The sequence below is a fragment of the Anastrepha obliqua genome, chromosome 4 (genome assembly GCF_027943255.1).
Source record: "Anastrepha obliqua isolate idAnaObli1 chromosome 4, idAnaObli1_1.0, whole genome shotgun sequence".
Taxonomy (NCBI): domain Eukaryota; kingdom Metazoa; phylum Arthropoda; class Insecta; order Diptera; family Tephritidae; genus Anastrepha; species Anastrepha obliqua.
Genome location: NC_072895.1, coordinates 86,427,846 through 86,450,142, shown reverse-complemented (window position 1 = coordinate 86,450,142; position 22,297 = coordinate 86,427,846). Strand labels below are relative to the sequence as shown.

Below are 22,297 nucleotides of genomic sequence, written 5' to 3'. Positions count from 1 at the left end.
CACATCGACGAGCTACAGTTGCGATAACGAAATGGTGTACTAGCATGTACGAGAACTCATTTTGTGCATTCTAAGAGTATAAATAAGTGCCCTACTAACTCGTAACGCATTGTTGTCGCTAGAGTTAGAGTTGCGTGTTATCTTGCGGTTAACATTAAACAATTGGCAGTCTGTTGAATCACATAGTACATATGTACATGCCGAGAGATTCTAAATACCGCATGCCTACTCATTTTAGTAACTGAAATTTCGTAGTTTATACTCATAGTGCTCTGGATTCTATAAATTTGTTCATATAACGGTTATTTGTAACATACTATGTAATAGGAACTGAGATAGTTGTAGAAAGTGGGTGAATCAACACAAAGAGACTTCGGTATAACAGCTGAATTGTTTTTGTTTTTTTTTTTTTGTGTGCTCCGTTTCTTTGTAGTTGGCTTGTTCGCTTGTTTACATTCTCATTGAAATTTTGACATTCAAATCACCAAATTCCAAAAGCAAAATGCAAGTAAATGTTGAGGTAGTTCTAATGAAGTCACCTTCTATGAATTCCTCTTGTGTAGACATTTAGGTACATATTTATGTGCATACCTAAGTGCTCTAAAACATACGAGGAATGGATTTAGCAATGATTGTGTGTCAATCTTTGTTTAGGGACAGTGAAACTTTGTCGTGACGTAAATGTAGATGAGATGTGTGAGGGAATTAAAAGTACGTTCTCATATGCAGTAATTAGCAATAAATCCACAAAATTAATCTAACCGTGCACATATGGCAGATTACCTGCAAAATTGACAATCAGCTGGCAATACTGTTTCTTCATAGAAATTGGTTGGTGGTAATTTAATTGCACAATTAGTTGCTAGTGATAAACAGTTGGAGGAAATCCGTAAACGACGTTTATTGAGGTTTCCAAAAATGATGGCAGCAATACACATTCGAAATTCGATATTACATTTTACAATAAGTAATAAGAAGACAAGCAGCTAGTGTGCTCTTTTTTTTAAGTTAGTGTAACATTTTATATTATTCTAATAAATAATAATAAGAAGAAGAAGACAACGCGTTTATGGACACATGCTTTTTTCTGTTATATGAATGCATGGCTAATAATACCTAACAAAAATGTTATTAGAATTATGTCTACAATCCTGTTTTTACTTTGACGTTTCTCTTTACATTCATAAAAATAATTGTATTTAACACAGAAACCACAGACTTGTATGTAAAAAAGTATGATAATAATCTAGGATTATATTATAATCACAGATTTCGGGAGAGAAATTTGTATGGCTAATCTCGCTTTTTAATTACGGATTGGGAGTTAAGCACGAAAGAGTAGATAATCTACTTATATGTGTACGTATAATAAGAACAGACTGTTGAAATAAGAAAGTTTTGTGCAAAAATTAAAAGTTAGGTTATGTTCACTAAAAAAGAGAACTAGCAGAAAAACATGATTATAAACAAAAGAATGCAATTAAACTATACAACTACGTAGACTCAACATCTGTTTCCTTGCAAATTTACTGCGCGTCAAGTATAGGAGCAGCGAAATGTGCAACCTTTTATAGTTTCCCAACCTTGATATTATTTAATCTTTGAAGTTGTACGGCATACTCATAATCCAACTGACCCTTTTCTGTTTTTCTATGAAATAAAAACAGATTACTCACTGAAAACTATTTCATTTAATTAATTTAAAAAAAATGAAAAAGAACAATTCATGACAAATCAGCTGTAGAAAACACAACTATTAAATAACAAAGTTGTTAAAAATGCTTTAAGTTTTAATAAAACAAAATATCAATACATTAATTTTGAATATTTAATGGTTAATAAAATGTTAATTCATTAATTTTGAAAAAATAATGTTAATGCAATTTTTTATTAAACTATTCAAAATTAATTTTAATTGTAAAAAATTCAAATTTATAATTGTTTTGCTCATTTGCAATATTTTTTTTCAAAAATGAATGCATACATTTTTTACATTAACATTAACAGAATTTTCACAACTCTGTTACATACATACATACATATCCATACGTCTCAAAGAGAGCGCAGAGAATCACCTTGGGTAGATTAGGTTGTGGTAATAGTTACCTTACAAGACGTGAGATAGGCGTTATTACTCTGGCATAATTACATACCGCTTATTTACTTCAATAATGTCATAACCTAAAAAAAACCTTGTCTAGTTAAGTATGCAGAAAAGACCACAAACTTTTCTCAAGGCTCTTTTGAATTTAAGCTCTCAAGCTATATTAAAAAACGTGTTGTTTACCTCTCTCTCGTTTTCTCTCTAGCTCTAGTACGCTCTTAACTCAAGTGCAAGTACACGTGAGCAACGGTATATGCATCACAATTCCTGCCAGTTGTATGTACATATTGTAACTTTGGAAGCTCATAATCTACACGATCATATATGTACCTATTTAAAGGGTGGTCCATATGCACACAAGTTTATGTTTCCTGCTCGAAATATTATTAGTTAGTGGTCTGCCGGTACTGGAGCTCGGTGGCATTGGGACAGTAACTTCAGATGCTTTACAACATTAAATATTATATAATGGAACTCTTTGCAGTACTTGAAGTAACAGGCTGGATAATTGGCGAAAAGTGATGAAAACATAAAATCAGGGTCTGCAGTGGTAGCCAAGCTGCTTTAAAAGTATTATAAGCCGCTGGCACCTCTTCGAAAACAGTTCAGGAATGTAAATTTAGGCTGAACTGCGTTGCAAGGTGAAATGAGCTTAAACTTCTGGGGTTGAGGAAACATTGTGTTGCTCAAGGCAACGAACTGACTGATGAATCGGCGAACTTATGCATGCAGCTACGTTTTTACCTGCATTATTCTCTTGAGACTGTCATTTTTCTTTTCATGGCCTTAATTTGTACGATAAAAATAATTGGACCAGATCCAATTTTAGGCCCAAACATAGCAGGAGTAGTTGGATATTTCAAGGTTTTCATTAACAAAGCACATGCGAGTACTGACACCTGCAAAACAACCAAGTGTTTTCTGAATGGCCTGAAAGGGCGATCGCTAAAGCCCTTCTTAGACAGAGAAATGAGCTACGAGCCCTATTATCACTAATTATGGGACACAATTCTTGGAACAACATATGGTCATCATAAGCATCATCGATGATCCACTTTGCACATCTTGTTTGAAGGATGAGGATAATAATTTTGTATTTGTAGTGTGCGCAATAGACGACACTTCGACCTATAAGATCTACAGGCAGACAATCAACGACATTCATCGGGAGACTCTTACCACCTTCTTAAGCTCCCGACCTTCTAATGCCGTCATCGGAGTCTAACCACCCCCATTGCAGACGAAAAGCTCCAATTTCCCCGAGAGTCCCGCGTAACCATGGCACAATTACGTTCTAGATACTGTAGCAGGTTAAACTCCTACCTATCCAGAATCGACCACGACATACCAGACATATCGCACTTGTTACGTTAAAGCGTAACAACTCAAAATCTGAACATTTTCAGTAGAGACGAAAAACTGTTTCCGTAAATATTAATAATATAGGTATTACAAGGGAAAAATATGTAATTGCACGAAAATATCATTAAAAACAATATAACGGTTGTTTCATTCTTATTTGTTTAGTAGTTGCGCTAAAATAACAAATTTTTGAGTGGTTACTCTTTTGCTTTTCTTTTTGAGTTGTTACGCTTTAACGTAACAAGTGCGATATGTCCGGCATGTGAAGACACCTCGCACGACACTAACCACCTTTTCACATGCCCCATCAAACCCACTCATTTAACACCCCCCTCCCTCTGGAACCAAACTGTCGAGACAGCAAATTTCCTGGGCTAACCGTTAGATGAGCTAGACGAAGCCGACCGGTGATTACACTACACTGGCATTCCCATGGCAGCCGGGTCTTACAATTCCCTGGTATGTCACTATGCCCTGGCACCTATATCAAATGAGTGCGGAATATTTCCCCGAGATCTCGGATGGCGGTGGCAAGATGTCCGGCATTTGCGAGCAATGTCGAAATTAGTGACAACCCCACCAAGAGAGTTAATCGTTGCTTGGCTATCGTAATTTGATTCTTAATTTTATATTATTTTATTATTGTATTTGGACCACCCTTTACAGGCCTGCGCTACTATCTCGTGCACGTAGACACGCTTTCTGTTGTTTTCATATACACTCCGCTTTTTGTTGATCTGCTGTATTCGCTTATCACAAACAGGCCCCGACTCTATTGGCCAAAACACGCACACAAATACTCAGCCGCTGACAGCAACATCTGGTATCAACAACATGCACTCAACATCGCACTCGGCTTGTGTATGATGTATGCATGATGTATGTATGTATGTATGTATGTATGTATGTATGGTATGTTTATGGTACAGCGGAAATCGTATGCTGCCAAGCACTTTCAATATTAATGAGTTTGTCATTACGTTCGATATTATAGAAAAGGCTGTTAAAAAGGTGTTCATTTAGGGTTCATTACCGCCATTGACATGAGTGTTAAAAAACTTTCCGATTCCAAACTGATTTTTGTATATATACTGAAAAATTCACTCCCTGTCAATATTGAAGTAGCGCCTGTTACTGAAACCAGGTTTTATGTTACGAGTTCCAAATTTCTTCCGGTTTCAATAGTCATTATCAGTTTCATTGGCACCTTAACTTCATTACGAACATTTTTGTTGATTCCTTGATAGAAAAAGATATTTTGTTACACCCGATCAGTTTTTGTTGTTCTTGTAGCTCCGTAAAAAATGTCTCTTTTTTTCTGAAATGTCGTTGAAGAGAGAATTCTTAGCCGAATATAAATCCGGATCGCGCCTGCAACGTATAACCGACTGTCATAAAATCGTAACTGATGCTTTCCATTTCAATTCAACCGGGCTATTCGGGTCATGTTCTTCGATTTCGATGAAACTTAAATATGTTGCTCTCTGGTCAAAATAATGAGACACGTATTTTTTTGTTCGCCCGAAAACATTTTTTTTCAAGAGTTATCGGCAATTTTGTTTTTCGGCTCAAACTCGATTTTTTTTTAATAATATATGAAATTTTTTTTTTAAATGGTATTGTTGCACAGATATGGTGCATCAAGGATGAGCCTCAAATAGAGAGAGGAGATATACTGTACAATATGATTCCAATTGTTAAGGGGTGTGTACACCACTCTTTCTTAGCCTGGAAAAGAGAAATATGACAAGAACTTGAAAGTCAACGGACCGTTGAACCTTCAAATATTATCGGCATCACATTCGAAAGTTTTCTCTCCATCTCGCCACACAACACAGCAATAGGAAACAAACTCTATAGCCAAAGCTCTCATCGACAAAGCCATGGGCCGGTCTGTAGTAAACTACACCACTCCAGTGGAAACCGTAGATACCAGCGACGCGCAGTTACGAAAACTGTTCTCTGTAATGCCACTAAGTATATATTAATGTCCTCGGACAAAACTTTCACTGCGGGGCGTAAATATACCCCATCAAAGAGCAAACCCTACTTCCGTCTGAACGGTTTTTGGAGATCGATGAATGTAACTACCATTCGGTTGGGCCCGGGCTCGAAACCCACTATAAGCATGATACATGGAATGAAAGAAACAATTTTTTCTAATAGCAGTCACCCCTCAGAAGGCAATGGCAAACCTCCGAGTGTATGTATTTCTGCCATGAAAAAGTTTCTTAAAAAAAACTATCTGTCTTTCGGAGTCGACATAAAGTTGTAGGTCCCTCCATATGTGGAACAACATCAAAACGCACACACCATACGTCAGAGAAGGAGCTCAGTCAAATAATTATATACATATAAATATGTGTATATCGCATATTGGACCATTCCAACTGACTGGCAAATCAATACTTCCGCAAAGCACCTCAACTGGCGGTAAATATTCATGAGTAGCTTCAAAACCTGCGGAACTGGGATGCCTACATGACAGAATTGACGGATGCAACAATATACACCCAGCCAAAATCTGGCTCGTTTAGTGGAATAGGAGTAGATAGACCCCAAATTTGCAAACATCTACGCAGCATACGAAAACGGGCATACTCATAGCTCGCATAGAAACGTTTTGGGCTCACCCAAAGAGCCCGGCTCACATTCAAAGTAGAGGAACCAAATGGGGGAAGACGAATAGGCAGCCAGTTGAAAATAAATGTGTTGCTGGGCTTACCTAGGTTTCAGTGGTGAGACCAAATCTAATTGGATGGTAATCTTGGTGCAATGCTCACCTTAGACGAATGTACTTCTAGTTCAAGAATGATAGATACCAGGTTTGCTCGTTAGATATGGTGGAAAAAATGTGAGGGGAACTGTGGACTCTACGTCATTCGTTTTGTGCTTCACAACATTTAGCTTTAGCTTAGTGAAGCACAAAACGAATGACGTCGGCATATCTGTCAAATTCGCTCAGAGCCGAATAACGGTGTGCTAGGTTGTATACCTCTAAAAATCCGACTCTGGGTTCTGAGATTTTGTGTTCGACCACTAATACGGAAATAAAACGCTAAGACTACTAGAAAAATATTGAAATTATTAAATATAAATTAGGGTGCAAAGACCTTGAAAATTGAACTTGCACATAACTTTAAATAGCACTCGCATGCACATACAAACATTTGCTTATTATATTTATAGAAAACGCGAATGCTAATAAGTAACCGCATGTGCATGGGTGTACATACGCGTGCAAATAATTTTAGAAATAAATAGCACATATGTATATTAAATTAACTATTTCCCATGTTATCAGTAGAATAGTCGAGATGTGCGGCTATTAGGCATGGATTTAATTTAAAGGTAGCTGGACACAATTTTAGCTTAATTTCTATACAGTGGGCACACAATTTATTCGTACACCCTACGTAGAACGTAATAAACTTTAGTTTTACGCAAAATATTTGCTGTGACAAAATATTTCTTTTGGGTCACTGTAAGAATGTTACATTCCTGATGAATTGCCACAAACAGAACTCCCATTATTTCAACTCACACTGAGGGGTTCCATGTAAAGCAGGCAGGGTTTGTACACTTTCAGGTCATGAAAGTAGCAACAAAAATCGTTTGTGTTTTTACTAATATTGCTGAAAATGGAATAAGATTGGTTTTTCTTAGCTTTTCTCGCCGATTCAGTTTCAGTTGCGCGTAATATCTCGATTGAAAGTGACAAAATGGAACGAAGTACGGAATTACCATTAGAAATCTGTAAAATTGAATTAAATTGTGCTTTGAAAACAATTATCTGCATGAAATTGATAAAAAATTGTCAAATCGCGTTATACGGTGCAAAGTGTTATTGCTAATTACGTTATTACTGTTAAATTGGAAGCTAATCACCACCAAGCCGGAAGGCGAAAAATAAAAAAAAAGTAAGCCCACAACAAGTTCGTTTGCCTGCATAATACTGGTTATCATATATACTAAGAGTGCCATGAGTACAACCTCTGGTGATGCCCTAAATGCTATGCTTGATTTGCTCCCCCTGGATCTTAAGATACAACAGGAAGCAATAAAAGCAATGTGTAGACTCCATAAATATGGTTTCTGGCACGAAGATGGAACTTCGGGACACAGAGAAATCTTTAAGTTGCTGTCGGAGCAGTATCCACTGTTTTTGGCACCTAAAGATGACCTGATACCCACAGTTTCATTTGGAAGGAAATTTGATGTCAGATTTCCATTGCGTGAGCAATGGAGCAATCCAGAATGCATGCAGGGAGGGACTGAAATAGGGTCTGGAGCCGGATGGTACTTAAACGATAGTAATAAGTATCACTATGCTATGGGGGGAATGGCAACTGTTTTCCAAACAGAAGTTTTTGCCATCCTAAAAGTAGCCGAATGGATAATCGAGAGGAGATGGAGCGGGAAACAGATTGGAGTCTTCAGTGACAGTCAGGCTGCATTGAAGGCCCTGGAGAACGCGAAGCAAACCTCAAAGATTGTTCAAGAATGTAAGAAGAAGCTTAATTCTGTCGCAAGACAAAACAGGCTTGTACTTATATGGATTCCGGGACACTCTGGTGTTCAAGGAAACGAAATTGCCGACGAATTGGCCAACCGTGGATCAGCGGTGCCCCCACAGAGGCCAGAGCCAATAATCGGAATCAGTCCCGCAGGAACCAAGAATTGGATCAACGATTATGTAGGCAATCTACATAAAGAGCGATGGTCCGGCTAGAACGCTGCAGAACTGCAAAGTGTTTTGTGACAAGTCCGAACAGAAAACTGTGAAACTTTCTACTAAAACTTAGAAGGAAAGATATTCGGTTGATGGTCGGCATCATTACAGGACACAACCCATGGGGTCCGCATATGGCCACCATTGGAATCATCGAGGACCCGGTATGCCTGTCATGCTTGGAGGAGGCGGATAGCACTGAGCACTTTCTCTGTGAGTGTCCTGCCTTTGCTAGAGCGCGACTACGAGTATTGGGTTCCGATGTCATGAGAATGAGTAACATTCGTTCTCTAAAACTGGAGGATATTTACAGATTTGCCAAAGAATCTGGAAAATTCTCACAGGACTAACTATCTCTATCTCTGTCTCTATTCTTTCTTATCTCTTTCTCTGATACTTTTCTCCCTCCCTCCTTGACTATCTACCCCCTTTCCAGAGCTTTAAATACAATGGGCTTTTTAGCCTGAGTGTTTTACGAGCCACCAAATCTCCTGGTGCTCCTTGGCTCAAACTTTTCAAATGCATTCAATTCAAGAGTGGCACGCCACAAACCCTACGTTTCAGATGTTAACAGAAAGAAGAGATTGAAGTTCGCCAAACACTGTATAAATGAGCCAGATTCTTTTTTGGAAAACGTCATATTCAGTGATGCGTCGAAATTTAATGTTTCCGGATCAGATAGCCCTCAAAAAGTTTGGTGAAAAGAAAATACAGAAGAGAATGAAAAAAATCGAATACTAATGTTAAGCATTGAGGAGGAAATGCAGTGGTTTGGGGGGTGCATAGTTGGAAATGGGTAGGAAAAATGATTTTTATTGATGATAACAAACATCTGTATGTATTTAAACATTTTGAAGAATAATTTGTTTCAACAAGACAATGACCCAAAACGCTCATCTTATCTCGTGCAAGAATGGCTTATTTAGCCGCTTAAAACTCCACCTCCATCACCGGATCTGAACTCAATTGAGCATGTCTGGGAGCTCTTAGAAAGGAGAATCAGAAAACATAAAATAACGTCAAAGGCGTCATTAAAGAGTGCGAGAAAAATGCAGCTAATGAAACCAAGGTATTGGTGAAAAGTATGCACTGACGTTTGGAAGCAGTTATTAAAGTTAAATGCAGGCGGCCGAAAAAAGTCCTGAATTTTTTAATAAAATATTCTTTATACCTACATATGTCTATGTACGAACAATATTTTTGCATAAAATTGTGCTTCATTTTGTTAATGCCTTAAGTTCTCTAATTCCAGAAATGAATTTGGAAGTTTTTGTTTCTTAAATATTGAACAAATTCGTTATTTTTTTAAGAATATATCCAAATTTTGTTCTTTTGTGTAAATCGTAGTATCAGATGCATCTGTTTATAAACTGTGAGTGTACGAATAAATTGTGTGACCACTGTATGTATAGAGTAATTTGCAACGTGTTTCAAATAAAAGGTATGTTCGTGAGGCAAATAATTTGTATCAATTGTTATAAATTATCACATTTTGGTGTTCATGCACCCAAAAACCTGCAAAGTAGGGGAAAGTGAGAGAGCGAATGACGTTTCATTTTGAGGGGAAATTGAGATTTTTCATGGATACATTTTTATTTGTAAGAATTTGCAAGTGAGAAAAACAGCTGATCGCAAAGTAAAAATAAACTTAAATTAAAATTTACGAAATGAAAAAGTTCAAAGTTTAAATAAAAATGGTGATTACGAGTAAAAAGGAGAATATAAGGCGATATATTTTAGATAAAACTTATAAAGTGTATATTAATGGCCAATGATATAGAGGGGTGTACTTCTGAACGTCGTTGCTGCAGTTGCCTAACTACAAATCGAAAGAATTGAAAGTTACTTCTGTGTTTAATGCTTCTACTTCTTGGAAGCACGGAAAATATGAAGAAAGCTGTGATTGTCATAATACAATTGCTAATGGAATGTTCTTCATCTGACAGCGATAATGAAATGAAATAAATTATTGGGCACAAAATAAAATCTTGTGTTGTTAAGCACGTTATTTTGCATTTCATTTGCTTTATTTTTTTTTAATTTAATATGAGGTACAACAACTGAAAAATTTTAAATTTTTGCGATTTTTCACGCCCACAATTTAAGGGGCTGGGGTATTCAGAATTTTCAAAAAATTGAATTTTTTGTTTTTTGCAATTTTTTAAAGTATAATATCTTAAAAATATTGTGTGAAAATTTTAAGTGAAACTGACAAATACATTTCGAGTTATAAAACATTTAACAAAAGACGCTCCGGTTCGACAGCAAAACTTTAAATGCGTTTTTCTCAAAACTATGTTTTTTGAACTGGTGATCACTGTAACTTAAAAGCCGCTTGGTAGATTTCAATCAAATTTATACTGCTTTTGAAAATTTCGATTTTTTTTAACAATTAATAGTCGTTTTTTTTTCTCGCAAATCTGAAAAATATTTTCTGAGGCCGCCATATGGTTAACTTTGAAAAAAAGTTCGATCAGGCACAAGATTATATATTAATAAAACTGATTTCTCTTGTCCGATTGATGTTAGATGAATCCCCAAGGACTTGCCATGATCACGGTAAGGGGCTTTTGGCGAAACGGGCTCCACACAAACAGCGATAACTCGTACAATTATTAATTTTTTGACGTGATAACGCCGTATAATTCGATTCAATGGTCGTTATCTTGCTCATTCGTCGTTACCTTGCATGAACTGCAAGCGAGAACGCGGAACGAACGACAAAGAGCACAATCGGCCCCCGCGTTCGGCAACGTTCGACATCTGGCGCTCTCCTACTTGAGTGAGCATACATAAATATGTATGTATATGCGCATATGTATCTATGTATATAAATTCACATATTTGTATTTGCATATGCCTTCTTCCTGTGTGCATGGTAATGAACCATTTCTCTGTTGAGAATAGGACGATGAGAGGAAAAGTAGGAAATATGAAAGGGAGTGTTTCGAGTGTAAAGTGTCTTGAAGTCAAATCGTTGATGTTGCCTCTTAGTGTTGTTGACTTATTAACGTCTGATGCACAATCGAAATTGAACATAGCTTTCATGAATTTGATAAATGTTTCGTCATTTTTCACGTGTGTGTAAATGTAACTTGACCTATTCTATTGCGATTCCATTTACCTCCTCCTCTATATCCATACAAAATATCTATCAAACAAATAAAATTAAAATTTTGTTTTGAAAATTGCAACCATTACATCAATATTTTCTTATGACGTTGTCACGTTAAACTATCGTCATTAAACCAACTTTACAGACAACCTCTTTTTTTTGAAATTTTGCTAAAGTCAAATCGAAACATGATGTATTAATGCTATGTTTTTATTTTTGTAAAATAAAGCAACTGACTGGCAAAAAAAAAAATTATTGAAAATCATAATTTTTTCGGGCCTCTGACTACCCCTAACCCCTTAATCAGCTATTCGTAAAACTTGCAAATTGTTACTAGTTTTGCGTTTATGTACTCTTCTTGATATTTTTCTCTTTGAGAACGAATCCTTACAAATTATTTTACTGGCAAGTAAAATGACACGACCTCTATATAAAACATACATTATAAATGAGTGAACTAAACGGAATTTGAATTGATGAACTATTGGCCTGCCTTGGCATACCCAGCTTTGATAAGCAAATGCCGAATCTGCCGGGGCCCCGAGTACTGGACTGGAAAATAATCGCTGGTACATTGACGCTGTAGATTAGACGAGAAGTAATAAGCATGCGAGCGCAACATTTACGATTTGTATTCACGTTAAAGCTTTTATTTTATTGTAGGTATTGTATTTTATAAATATTTTTATTTATATTAACGAATATTACAAGAGACTTGAAATTTGATTTATTACAAAAATACTATTGTATGCATATACGCAAGTATTGGCATATTTTCTTCTTTAATGCTTCCAATATTTTCTACACTCATCACTGTTGTATCCACTTGCTACAAAAATGATTAAAAAAGCTTTTTGAAATTCACTTTAAAAGATGTAAAGCTGTAGTGTTCAATCAGACGCATTAACAGATAATTGTTGATTAAGAAGAATAAAACACCTTGCGCGCCGATCCAATAAAATGTGTTCCACGTTTTAAATTCCAACAGATATGCTGGCAAGAGCCATAGGCCTTGTGCCAACAACCAGACACCGAAGTAGATAACTGCACGAGTCACAGAAATCGATTGTAGATTATTGAGGCAAAGCGGTAGCAGTGCCAGATACCAGACAAAATATTGGGATGTCACCACCGAATTAAACGTGACGATCACAAACGCCAACGCAAACACACAGAAGGTCAAAGTCTGTCGAAATTGGCCAAAGCTGAAGCTCAAATAGAGCAGTAAGAAGAGTTGTGGCGCCAATATGAGCAACTTCTCACCAAGTGATGTGTCTGTCGTATTACCGCTTAGATATTGCACCGGAAAGTATAGCGAAAAATTATGTCGCATATCGCGCCGCACAAAATGATACAAATACGCTTCGTATATGTACTGCCAACCGTAGAGGAAGTAGAAGAAACCGGTAACTGCAAAGAGTGCAACACACGTGCCCACCACTAGCAATATCTGTCTGTATGAGGGAAACAAAAGTTGACGTAGTAGATCGCGTGCACAGCGGGTGAGACTCGTTGACAAGCAGAGATAGTAGGCGAGACTGAAGAGTAGCGGATAGAGGCGCAGATGTATGGCAAAGCCGTGCGCTAAGCCCGCCGCGAAGATTAGCCAATTGGCACCACGTTCCGTATCCTCCGATTTAACTAATAAATACACAGCGAGTATGACAAAGAAGCTTGAGAAGCTGTCGCCGTTACCCCGTGTCGATATGATTGCTGTTAGTGGATTGTAAAGCCAAAAGCAAGCGGATGCGCGTGCGATATTCTCCGGTCGATTGCGTGCATCGGTTTCACTGTAGTGCTGTGCAGATCTTATTTTCCCAAATTTACTCAGCAATGCATGCACGGCTTTGCGGCATTGCACCTGGAGCTGCAGGCGCACGAGCAGATAAATGAGTATAGCCACAAATATATCGAATACTGCGTAGATGACTTTACCAATGGCTGGGTGCAGTAGTACATTTGGTATTTGCATGTACGCCAAAACGGGACTGTAGCGGTAAGTGTGCCGATTAAAAGGTGTGCCACCGTGGAGCACGTGCCGCGCAGCATCTGTGACCACTTTATAATCTACGTCGGTATAAGGCACCTCGGAGTGCGCATCGTGCCAGTGGCCATAGGCGATAAGCAGCAAGCGCAGTGCAATGGATATAAGCAGGTGTGTGCGAAAGCTGATTTCTAGTAACAGTAGGAGACAGCGACGTAAAAGCGGCGTAGGTGGTTGGACTATGCTTTTTGATGCAGTGTTAGACATGGACATATTAAAGCGACTTTGATAAATTTTAGTATTATTAAGAGTGATGCCAATATTGATTATTTGGTTGATTCAAGTATATATGTAATTAAGTTGTATATTTACTTCAGCCAAGTAATTTGCAGGCTTTCCTGTTAATTGGTAAGCGGCATATATACTAATACACAGATATGCGATTTTAACTTTCTTTAATTAACCCATTCAACTCTCTTCTTTAATCATCATATAGATTATCATTAGCCATTATATGTAGGTATTATGAAAATTTTCCATTTATATCAATCTATCGGTTTACAATTTAGTTTTCATTTCTTTGGCTGCCTTCTGTAAACATTCACTGAACTGTTGAAATTCCTTATCGCAAGTATGATGCTGCACATTTAAATCTCGTGTTACACATGCGGCATAGACTGATGCTTTATCAGCGCATTTTCCCAGTAGCACGGGATAGTTGCGTAGTCTCTGCTTGGCTTTACGCACTGATTCCATTCCTCTAATGATAACGCACTGTCGACGTTGTTTGTTCGTTGATTATTATTGATGTAATTGAGTGCCTTTCTGTTTATTACTTAACGTTTGTAACCCGGCGGTGCTCCACCGCGCGGCATTGGGACGGGTTCCGCAATGAAGGCGTCGTACAAAGGCTTTGAAAATAGTACTAGCAATGAGGTGGTGATAAAGGTTATTTGAAATAGTCGTGGATTACGCTGTATCCAACTGCGTTTGGGCAGCACTGCTGTACGGCGCCGTTGTTCGCCCTGTTGTGCTTGTTGTTGCAGCTGTTCAACTCTTTCTTGTATTTCAGGTGATGGTTTGTAGGGCGGAATAGAAGACTTTTGCATTATTCACTGAAATAGGGGAAAATTTTAATATTTTTATAAAAGAGTTATGCATATGTTGTTGTTATAGCAGTTTGCCCTGTCAGTGTAGTGTAATCACCGGTCGTATTCGTCTAGCTCATCTAACGGTAGGCCCAAGAAACTAGCTGTTTCGACAGGTTGGGTCCAGAGGGAGAGGGGGGTTAGATGAGTGGGTTTTATGGGGCATGTGAAAAGGTGGTTAGTGTTGTTGTTGTTGTAGCAGCATAAACATTCCCCGTGCATATACGAGAAATGCTACTGAAGTGACAGTCCTTGGCCGGATATAACTCCGGGTCGTTCCGGTTACGTAGAACCGACTGTCGAAGGAACGGTTAGTGGTTTTAGTGTCGTGCGGGGTGCCTTCACATGCCGGACATATGTTTAGTATGTCGGCGTCGATTCTGGATAAGTAGGAGTTTAACCTGCTACAATATCCAGAACGTAATTGTGCTACCCGGGTCGTGGATTTGTTGTTGTTGTTGTTTGCCCTGATTATTTCGGATATATTTTAGTTAACTGTAACTTTTTAGAGCCCACGGCAGTTGAGTCCACGCTTGGATAAAATTTCGAGTTTATTTTCAGCAAAGAACTGTCATTTCATTAGAATTGCCCCAAAACTACATATTGAATTTTTTTGGCTGTCACTGGAAGAAGAGTAGCACAGTGCGTCAGTTGAACCCAGTGCCTGCGTTAGTCTGCGGAGTGACTAGTACGTCTTTAAGGGCCTATGATGGTTTTATTTCATAAAAGAATTAAGCATTGAGTACGAGAAAACTCGCTTAAGCTGGAAGTATACCTAAGCCGTGGTAATCTCTCTAAAGAGGGACCCTGGTTCAGTATTGAGGTTTGCAGTGTGTAGTGATTAATGATAGATTGCTTATGTCATCTATACGATACGAATTCGAAGGAGAGGATACTGTGCTTTTAGTAATTCTCTATTCCAGAATGATATCACTTTTACTTTTCCAATACTTTCCTCACACTATATTTTGCACGTTACTAGTCGAATTACATGGGCATGAATGCATTATTCCTAAATAGTTTGTTCTCTGGCGATAGTTGCTTACTCACCATTAATGTTTTTGTGCTTAAACACAAAACGACACATATTTGCATTCCCATACTTACATTTTATTACAGCAAACTGAGTTTGGTGGCTTCTTTTGGTTTGCCCGTAACAATTCTCTCTTCTTGCTCTTCTCTGTCCACAAGATAACTCCTTTCTAGATTTATTCCTGAACAACAAGTTGATTCTTTATGCCACTTTAAGCAGCAAAGACGCATTTGTTCCAATACCTCCAAGCACTTACTTTCCTGATAGTTATTTTCTATTAAAGCATATTGGACTTATATAATTTCGTGCTGCTATTAGAAGAGCTCGCTAGTGCTCCTTATATTTTCTTACCACTTAAACAGGCTTGTATTTTACATGCGTTTTTTTTACACGGATCTTTCCGCGTATTGGACATTAGTACAAGCAAATATTATTTGTTTCTAAAGCGCATTTATATATTTTATTTACAAATTTTTATTCAGTAGTCGGCTTTCTGCGGTGCGCCCTAAAGAGTGCTACCATATTAACAAAAAATCATTTTTCTTAAGTCGGTGGAATTGAGAGATAATAAGGCTGTGTTTCTTTTTTAGATCCGGTTAAAAAATAATATATGTGAATAGTAAAATAAGTTCTATTCAGACTGAAAGAAGTAACAGAAAATGGGACACGTGGTATTAACAGCAGCATCTTTTTATAGTTGTAGCAAAACACTCACCTGTTATATGCGAAATATTACGCATATTCCATGTAAAACAGATATTAATTTTAAATGGTTCAAGCGATTCTCATACATAATTGCTGCAAAAGAGGTGGGCAGACCAAATGTTTCCCACCTTTTCAAAGCACATGATGAGAATTTGGTTATTTGTATAGCGGTTTTGAGTCCCTTACAAAGACTCCACTTATGTAAGACCGATTATTGTGAGCATGAATAACCGGATCCACCATTAATTCTTTATCGTAGTATCATATATATGCGGTGGCGCACTATGCTACCTGTAAATAATTAAAAATGTACTGATGCCTAATTGTCAATTTAATCCAATCCGTTGAGTATAGTTATATGCCTTCTAGCGCATAAAGGCTTAAATTTCCTGGCTACACCAGCTATAGAAAATTTTTGGTGCTATCTGCTTACAGAAATAGATTTTAGTAAGATTTTTTTTTTAATATATGCTGCATGAATGAAAACTGTAATCCCACTTTGGTGATGTAGTAACCTTTACCGAAAACATTGCTTTACTTTAAGTTTGTACTAAATATTCCGTAAATACAACTCTGTAATTGACAGCTCCGCTCGTCATATCAAATAGAAGAAAATCTAAGCCGTGTCAATTTTTCGTGTCTATAGAATTTTCTGCTTCTGAGAAAAACAGTGTCTATGTTATCATTTTTCGTAGAATATAATAAATAAATTGAAATTCGTGTGAAAGAAATTGATAATTTTGTTATTGCTCAACGCATGCTAATTTTGCATTAGCCTCAAAGCAAACAGCAACCCCTTCAATTAGAATTAGAACAACAAAAGCAATAAGTATACAAGCGTTACATGCGGCTGCGACGTCAACGCTAACGTTGGCGTTGTCATCGGTAACGACTGCATCGAGGAAGTAGTTAACGAAGATATAGTGATATTGACGAAAACAGTGCTTGTGCGAGGGCAGTAAAGATAAAGCATACCAAGAAACGAGTTAGTTAAACGTTTGTAATATTATTGAATATTTGCGATTTTCCACGCATAGATTGATAAAAAAATTAAGTGCATTGCAGCAACATGCCCTCAAAGAAGAAAAAATACAATGCGCGTTTCCCGGCAGTGAGTGTTCATGCTTAATAAAAAAGTGAATGGGAGTGTGAGCGATGAAAATGTTTTAAACTAAAAAAAAAAAATAATTATTTTAGAAGATAAATTCAATGAATTCTATTGTTACTAATGATGTCGCATAGTGGCTGGCGGTGGCAATTATCAAAACCGCTGTCGTTTTTGTCTCGAACTATAATTGCGCGCACAAAACTCATACGCACACACACTCATTCTGTTTCATATTCCACAGCAGAAATATTTGATAAGATTTGTTTTTTTTTTTTTGCAGGGCCGCATCAAGAAAATAATGCAGAGCGACGAGGAAATTGGAAAGGTCGCGCAAGCTGTTCCTGTTATAATCTATATCCTTTTTAAATCAAAACAAAAACAAAATGAAATCCCAATCCTTAAAGTTACTGAATATTTTATAAAGTTTAGTGGGTTAAATTTTAATTTGTAGAGTTAAGAGAGACGTATACCTAAAAAAGTGAATTTATTGAGTTATCGAAAATGAATGAATCTATAACGGTTTACTAAATGCACATGTAAGTGTTGGTCACTTGCATTTTTTCTTCACTTCTTACGGAACTCGGAATACGTTATATGCAAGAATGATAGAATGTAGTATTTTCACCGTGCGTTATATATACGTATATGATGTATGGCATACACATGCACAAACATAATATAAATAATGCTGTATTTTTAACTTATCATTTTTGTGGAACAACTTACATTTTTGAAGTCTCTTAAAATCGATGCTTGCAATATAATGTCGTTTGTTTGACCTTCTACTTCCATCGCTGGAAACTATGATAACCGAATAATGTCTATTAAAATGTAGGAATGCACGTGTTAGACTCATCTAATATAACAATTTGAAATCTTCGCTAAATCATATGAGGTAGTTTTGTAATATTGCGTGAGTTACCATTTATTAAGCATTTCTGAAATAGGATTTCTTGCAACATCTTCATTCTTCATTTAGTGAATTATATCTATTAAAATATGTTTATTTATCCTAAAAAATACGGGCTTCCCTAACTGGCATCATAAACTCTGATGTCATGAAATGTTATTTTTTCTTTATATTTGTCGTATTTACCTAGAACGTTGGAGCTCTTTGTGGAATCGCTTTTAACGAAGACGCTGCGAATTACAAATTCACGGAATGCAAAAACTTTATCTACATCCCACATGAGGCAGTGTATTATGTCGGAGCAGCGTTTCGATTTCTTACGTGAACTGGTGAAGAATGTGCCGGACATAAGTGTGGCGGAAGAAGCAGCCAACTACAATGAAGAGGACTGTCAAAGTTCACCCGAAGATGTCTATCCCGATTCGGACACACCGTACGATTTGAGCATGCCCTCCACATCAGGCGGACGCAACAACAATCGTAACGTTTCAACAACTAAGGTCAACGGTGGTCAAACACATTACCAGTACAAACAACAATATCAACCACCACCACAAAACGGCAGCAATGACGCCGGAATGACTGAAAAAGATTTAAGACAGCATATTCGTCAACGTATTAGTGGAACACAAAGTGTGATTATGCATACAGCATCTGTTACACAGTCGCAATTAGCAGCGGCGACAGCACCACCAGCTACAACAAGTCTAACAACGCTGCCCCCTGCTCAACGAAGTGCTTATGACAACTATGTACAACCTCTGAAACTAATGCGTTCCGAATCGACGCCTGCCAGTGCGGCCCAGCACATGTGGCATGTCGCACCAAATGCTGGAGCCCAACAACAACAAGGGCAAAAACGACTTCGACATCAGGCGCAATCGGTACCGTGTAGCAATAATAATGATAATTGTTGCGGTTCATCGCCGCCAAAGCAGCAAAAGTCCGAGCAAGCAACAAAACAAACACATTCACAAACTGCCATACCTGCGCCCGTTTTCAGCTACGATCTCTGCAACAAACCCGTAGTAAAGATCGACTACAGTAATCTGCCGCTAGCACCTGCCGTTACGGGTACCAGTGAACAGTTCAACACCTCACCAGCCCTAGGTAGTTTGTCATTGAGCGCACCCGTAACGAATGCGAGCTTCAATTTTACTGCTGCCGCACCCTTTATCAATATTGATTTGTCAAATATGGTGACAAATAGCGGTGACAGAAAAACAACAACAGGCAATAAAGCGTCAGCCGCTGCCGTTGCAACAATAAGCATTGGTGCCTTGCCAGTTGAATTGGCAACTGGGGGCACTACTCCATCTACCAACATTGGCAACACGTGGAGCAAAATCGGAGCTATTAAAGCGCCACCTACATCTACTACTCCGCCCTCAAATCAAAGTACTGATTCAAAAACGGACTCTAATGCCACAACAGTGGATAGCACATCATCGTCGACCTCGTCATCCAGCTGCTCGCCATCATCATCATTGGCATCGACGTCAGCTAACAGTCAACAGGGTGGAAGCAAAGCCATGTTAAAAGTATCTACTGATATAATGGCAAAAATGACTGCTCCAAGAACAAATATACCTTCAGCAAAGTGTAAAAGTTCGAATTCATTATTCGAATTAGATGAAGACTATGACAATATTTGAATTTAATGTTTTTAATTTTTAAAACTTAACATTTCCGTTAAGAATTTTTCCTTTTTTTAAATAAATCCAGACTACCAAAAAAAAAAAGATAATAATTGTTTTAAGGGAAAACCCCTTATGATTGACGCCTAGAACACCTTCATTAAATTATTGGAAGACTTTTACGATGTGATATATACACCTTGCCCCAATATAAATCCGGATGGTTTCGGTATTGTAGCATACGATTAAGAGACATTTGAGGATTAGAAATTCTTATGCCCGCCATTTTATTATTTTTTTGGATGTCTAAGCGACAAGTGTACTTAAAGAAACTGTTTTGTTTTGTTTCAAACCCTCCAAACTTGAGATCATTACAACCATGTTTTAATGAGGGTAACTTCGGCCACCGTAGCTGAATGGGTTGGTGTGTGTGTGACCGAAAATATCAAGACGCACGCCACAAATGGGAGGAGGCGCTTCGTACTCTCTGTACTAACCGGATTTATCATTGGAAAAAAGGAAAACCTTTGGTTGTTGGTGTTGCAGTTCTTGGCCGAACATAAATCCGGGTCGCTCCGGTAACGTAGAACCGACTATCGAGTAGTAGTATTTGATGTCAATATTAGGACCGCACCGTAACGTTAATTTTATCAAGAAACGAAAAAAATTCCGTTCTAAGTTTTTGTATCAAAAATGATATCGTTTTATGTTAATCAATATCGAAGTTCGTTTTGCTATAAAAAAAAATCGTTTTGTTAGTTATAAAAAAAAATTCGTCAACAAAATTTTGTTATAAAAAATGTCGGTGCTCTAGTTTGGTTTTTAATATTTGTTACAATTACAATTACAGCAATGAGTCGCAGAAGAGAAGGTTAAGAGGTTTTTTTTTAAAGGTAGTTAAACTAGCACTGAAAAACCAACCCTATCGGATATTTTCATATCGAGTTTTGCTCTCGTTTCTTGCCACTACTATTCAGGTAGCAGCTTGATGTACCATATGCGATAGGGTGTGATAAAAAAGTTTCATGATGAATGGCGTCGAATGTTTAATTTTTCAAGTTTTTTTATATCAGCAGTTGGAAACATTTTATCAGGTAAGGGCATCCTCCGAGTGTATTTATGCCATGAAAAAAAAAAATTAAATAAATAAATAAAAGCCATTTGCGCGTGAAGTGAATTTAAAAACGTTTCGTTAAAAACCGTTACCTTAATGTAGAAAGGCCCTAATTCACATTTTTACCACATCGATGTTCTAACGGTTTTTGATAAACAACTACTAAAGAATTATTAAACAAAAAACTTAGATTATTTTATTTTGCATTCAGTTTTTTCTTACTCCAGTAAATCAACAAATATTGGGTGTTTTTTAAGAGCTTGATAACTTAAAATGATAATAAAAAAATATGTTGTTGGAATGATTTTTTTTTGTATAGTCTGGTAGATAATCTCATGGCATTTATTTTCTTAATATGATATCATGGGCTATTCCATCAGTCCAATTTTTGATTACTTTTTCCAACAAACCTGGCCGTATGGCGTCAATGGTGGCCCGAACATTGCAATAAATCGATTATTACCCAAAAATCGATTGGTATCAAAGGTCGACGATGTTTAGATGATTACTTTTGGATACAGAAATTCAATCAACATAGCTGTATAGCGCACGTCACGCACCGTAACGACAGCTCCTTCCTCATTTCGGAAGAAATAAGAACCGTCAGTGCTCTATGAACTTCGGGAACAGAGTTATTTTTTTTTTTAAGTAAATTTCTACAATTTGGAAGCGTTGTTCTGCCGTAAAACGGTTCATGATAACTTGCCTAGTTTGCCGTTCTCAGTTGTTAAATCATAGTTATCTATATCGATAGTTCTCATGCAGCTAACAAAGACACCCGTTACAATGAAAAAGTGTATCTTTAAATATCCTTGAGAGCTAAAAAAACACGCGATGTATGAGTTAGGGATTTCTATATTAAAGTAACGTTCCCGTGTAAGAGTTTGACAGGTAAACTGAAAAAGTAGCCAAACGATTCTGTTCACAGGATAAGTTTGTCTTCCCGATAGTAACGCTGTGTTCGAGATTTCTCTAAAAATCGTATTTATGATTCAATTTGGTCCCAAACTTAAGGGGTTATATACAGTTAGAAGGCCGAAAAAAGCGAAATTTCCAGATTTTTTTCGGAGAAAACTTTTAAATTTATTTATCTTATTTTAAATGTATTTTAAGACTTAGTATTAGTAAAAATATTTATTTGGTAAGGAGCTACAGCTGGCCTTCGGGAGCTCCTCTCAAAAAAGACATTTTGCGGTGACCACTATATCTCTGAGCTGGATCCTCTGAAATTAAAAAACCAAACAGATTTCGTTAAAGTAATTTTTAATTTAGTAATTAATCGAAGGAATATACAAAATACATTTTTTTGACAAAATGGCGGGTTCTCAAAAAAAAAAACAAAAAA

General features: G+C 37.2%; 5 protein-coding genes across 5 annotated transcripts; 1 reads left to right on the top strand and 4 right to left on the bottom strand.

Moving 5' to 3' along the window:
* Window positions 1-11,934: 11,934 nt before the first annotated feature.
* Window positions 11,935-13,620, bottom strand: LOC129243507 (GPI mannosyltransferase 1). Its single transcript, XM_054880569.1, has one exon. It carries the CDS (start codon window positions 13,568-13,570, stop codon window positions 12,155-12,157), a length of 1,416 nt encoding a protein of 471 aa, XP_054736544.1. The 5' UTR covers window positions 13,571-13,620; the 3' UTR covers window positions 11,935-12,154.
* A 115-nt stretch (window positions 13,621-13,735) lies between these two features.
* Window positions 13,736-14,053, bottom strand: LOC129243510 (uncharacterized). Its single transcript, XM_054880573.1, has one exon. The coding sequence runs from the start codon at window positions 14,051-14,053 to the stop codon at window positions 13,856-13,858; it is 198 nt and encodes a 65-aa protein (XP_054736548.1). The 3' UTR covers window positions 13,736-13,855.
* Window positions 14,054-14,133: 80 nt separating this feature from the next.
* LOC129243508 (uncharacterized) lies at window positions 14,134-14,406 on the bottom strand. The gene has a single exon (XM_054880571.1). The coding sequence runs from the start codon at window positions 14,404-14,406 to the stop codon at window positions 14,134-14,136; it is 273 nt and encodes a 90-aa protein (XP_054736546.1).
* Window positions 14,320-15,987, bottom strand: LOC129243509 (cx9C motif-containing protein 4). The gene is made up of 3 exons (XM_054880572.1): window positions 15,830-15,987; window positions 15,553-15,752; window positions 14,320-14,412 (listed from the first exon to the last, which is right to left on the bottom strand). Exons 1-2 carry the CDS (start codon window positions 15,891-15,893, stop codon window positions 15,559-15,561), a joined length of 258 nt encoding a protein of 85 aa, XP_054736547.1. The 5' UTR covers window positions 15,894-15,987; the 3' UTR covers window positions 14,320-14,412; window positions 15,553-15,558.
* Window positions 15,988-16,779: 792 nt separating this feature from the next.
* Window positions 16,780-19,934, top strand: LOC129245527 (mucin-2). The gene is made up of 3 exons (XM_054883731.1): window positions 16,780-17,294; window positions 17,572-17,644; window positions 18,388-19,934. The coding sequence occupies exons 1-3, from the start codon at window positions 17,253-17,255 to the stop codon at window positions 19,854-19,856; spliced, it is 1,584 nt and encodes a 527-aa protein (XP_054739706.1). The 5' UTR covers window positions 16,780-17,252; the 3' UTR covers window positions 19,857-19,934.
* The last annotated feature ends 2,363 nt before the right edge of the window (window positions 19,935-22,297 follow it).

Bases quoted from the DNA above. Each gene is read 5' to 3' on its own strand.
- LOC129243507 (XM_054880569.1), bottom strand. From the start codon at position 13,570: ATGTCCATGTCTAACACTGCATCAAAAAGCATAGTCCAACCACCTACG.
- LOC129243510 (XM_054880573.1), bottom strand. From the start codon at position 14,053: ATGGAATCAGTGCGTAAAGCCAAGCAGAGACTACGCAACTATCCCGTG.
- LOC129243508 (XM_054880571.1), bottom strand. From the start codon at position 14,406: ATGCAAAAGTCTTCTATTCCGCCCTACAAACCATCACCTGAAATACAA.
- LOC129245527 (XM_054883731.1), top strand. From the start codon at position 17,253: ATGCCCTCAAAGAAGAAAAAATACAATGCGCGTTTCCCGGCA. The intron at 17,295-17,571 runs GTGAGTGTTCAT...TTTTTTTTGCAG, and splicing joins ACAATGCGCGTTTCCCGGCA to GGCCGCATCAAGAAAATAAT. The intron at 17,645-18,387 runs ATATCCTTTTTA...TGTCGTATTTAC, and splicing joins AGCTGTTCCTGTTATAATCT to CTAGAACGTTGGAGCTCTTT.
- LOC129243509 (XM_054880572.1), bottom strand. From the start codon at position 15,893: ATGTCCAATACGCGGAAAGATCCGTGTAAAAAAAACGCATGTAAAATA. The intron at 15,753-15,829 runs GTAAGAAAATAT...ATGCTTTAATAG, and splicing joins AATACAAGCCTGTTTAAGTG to AAAATAACTATCAGGAAAGT.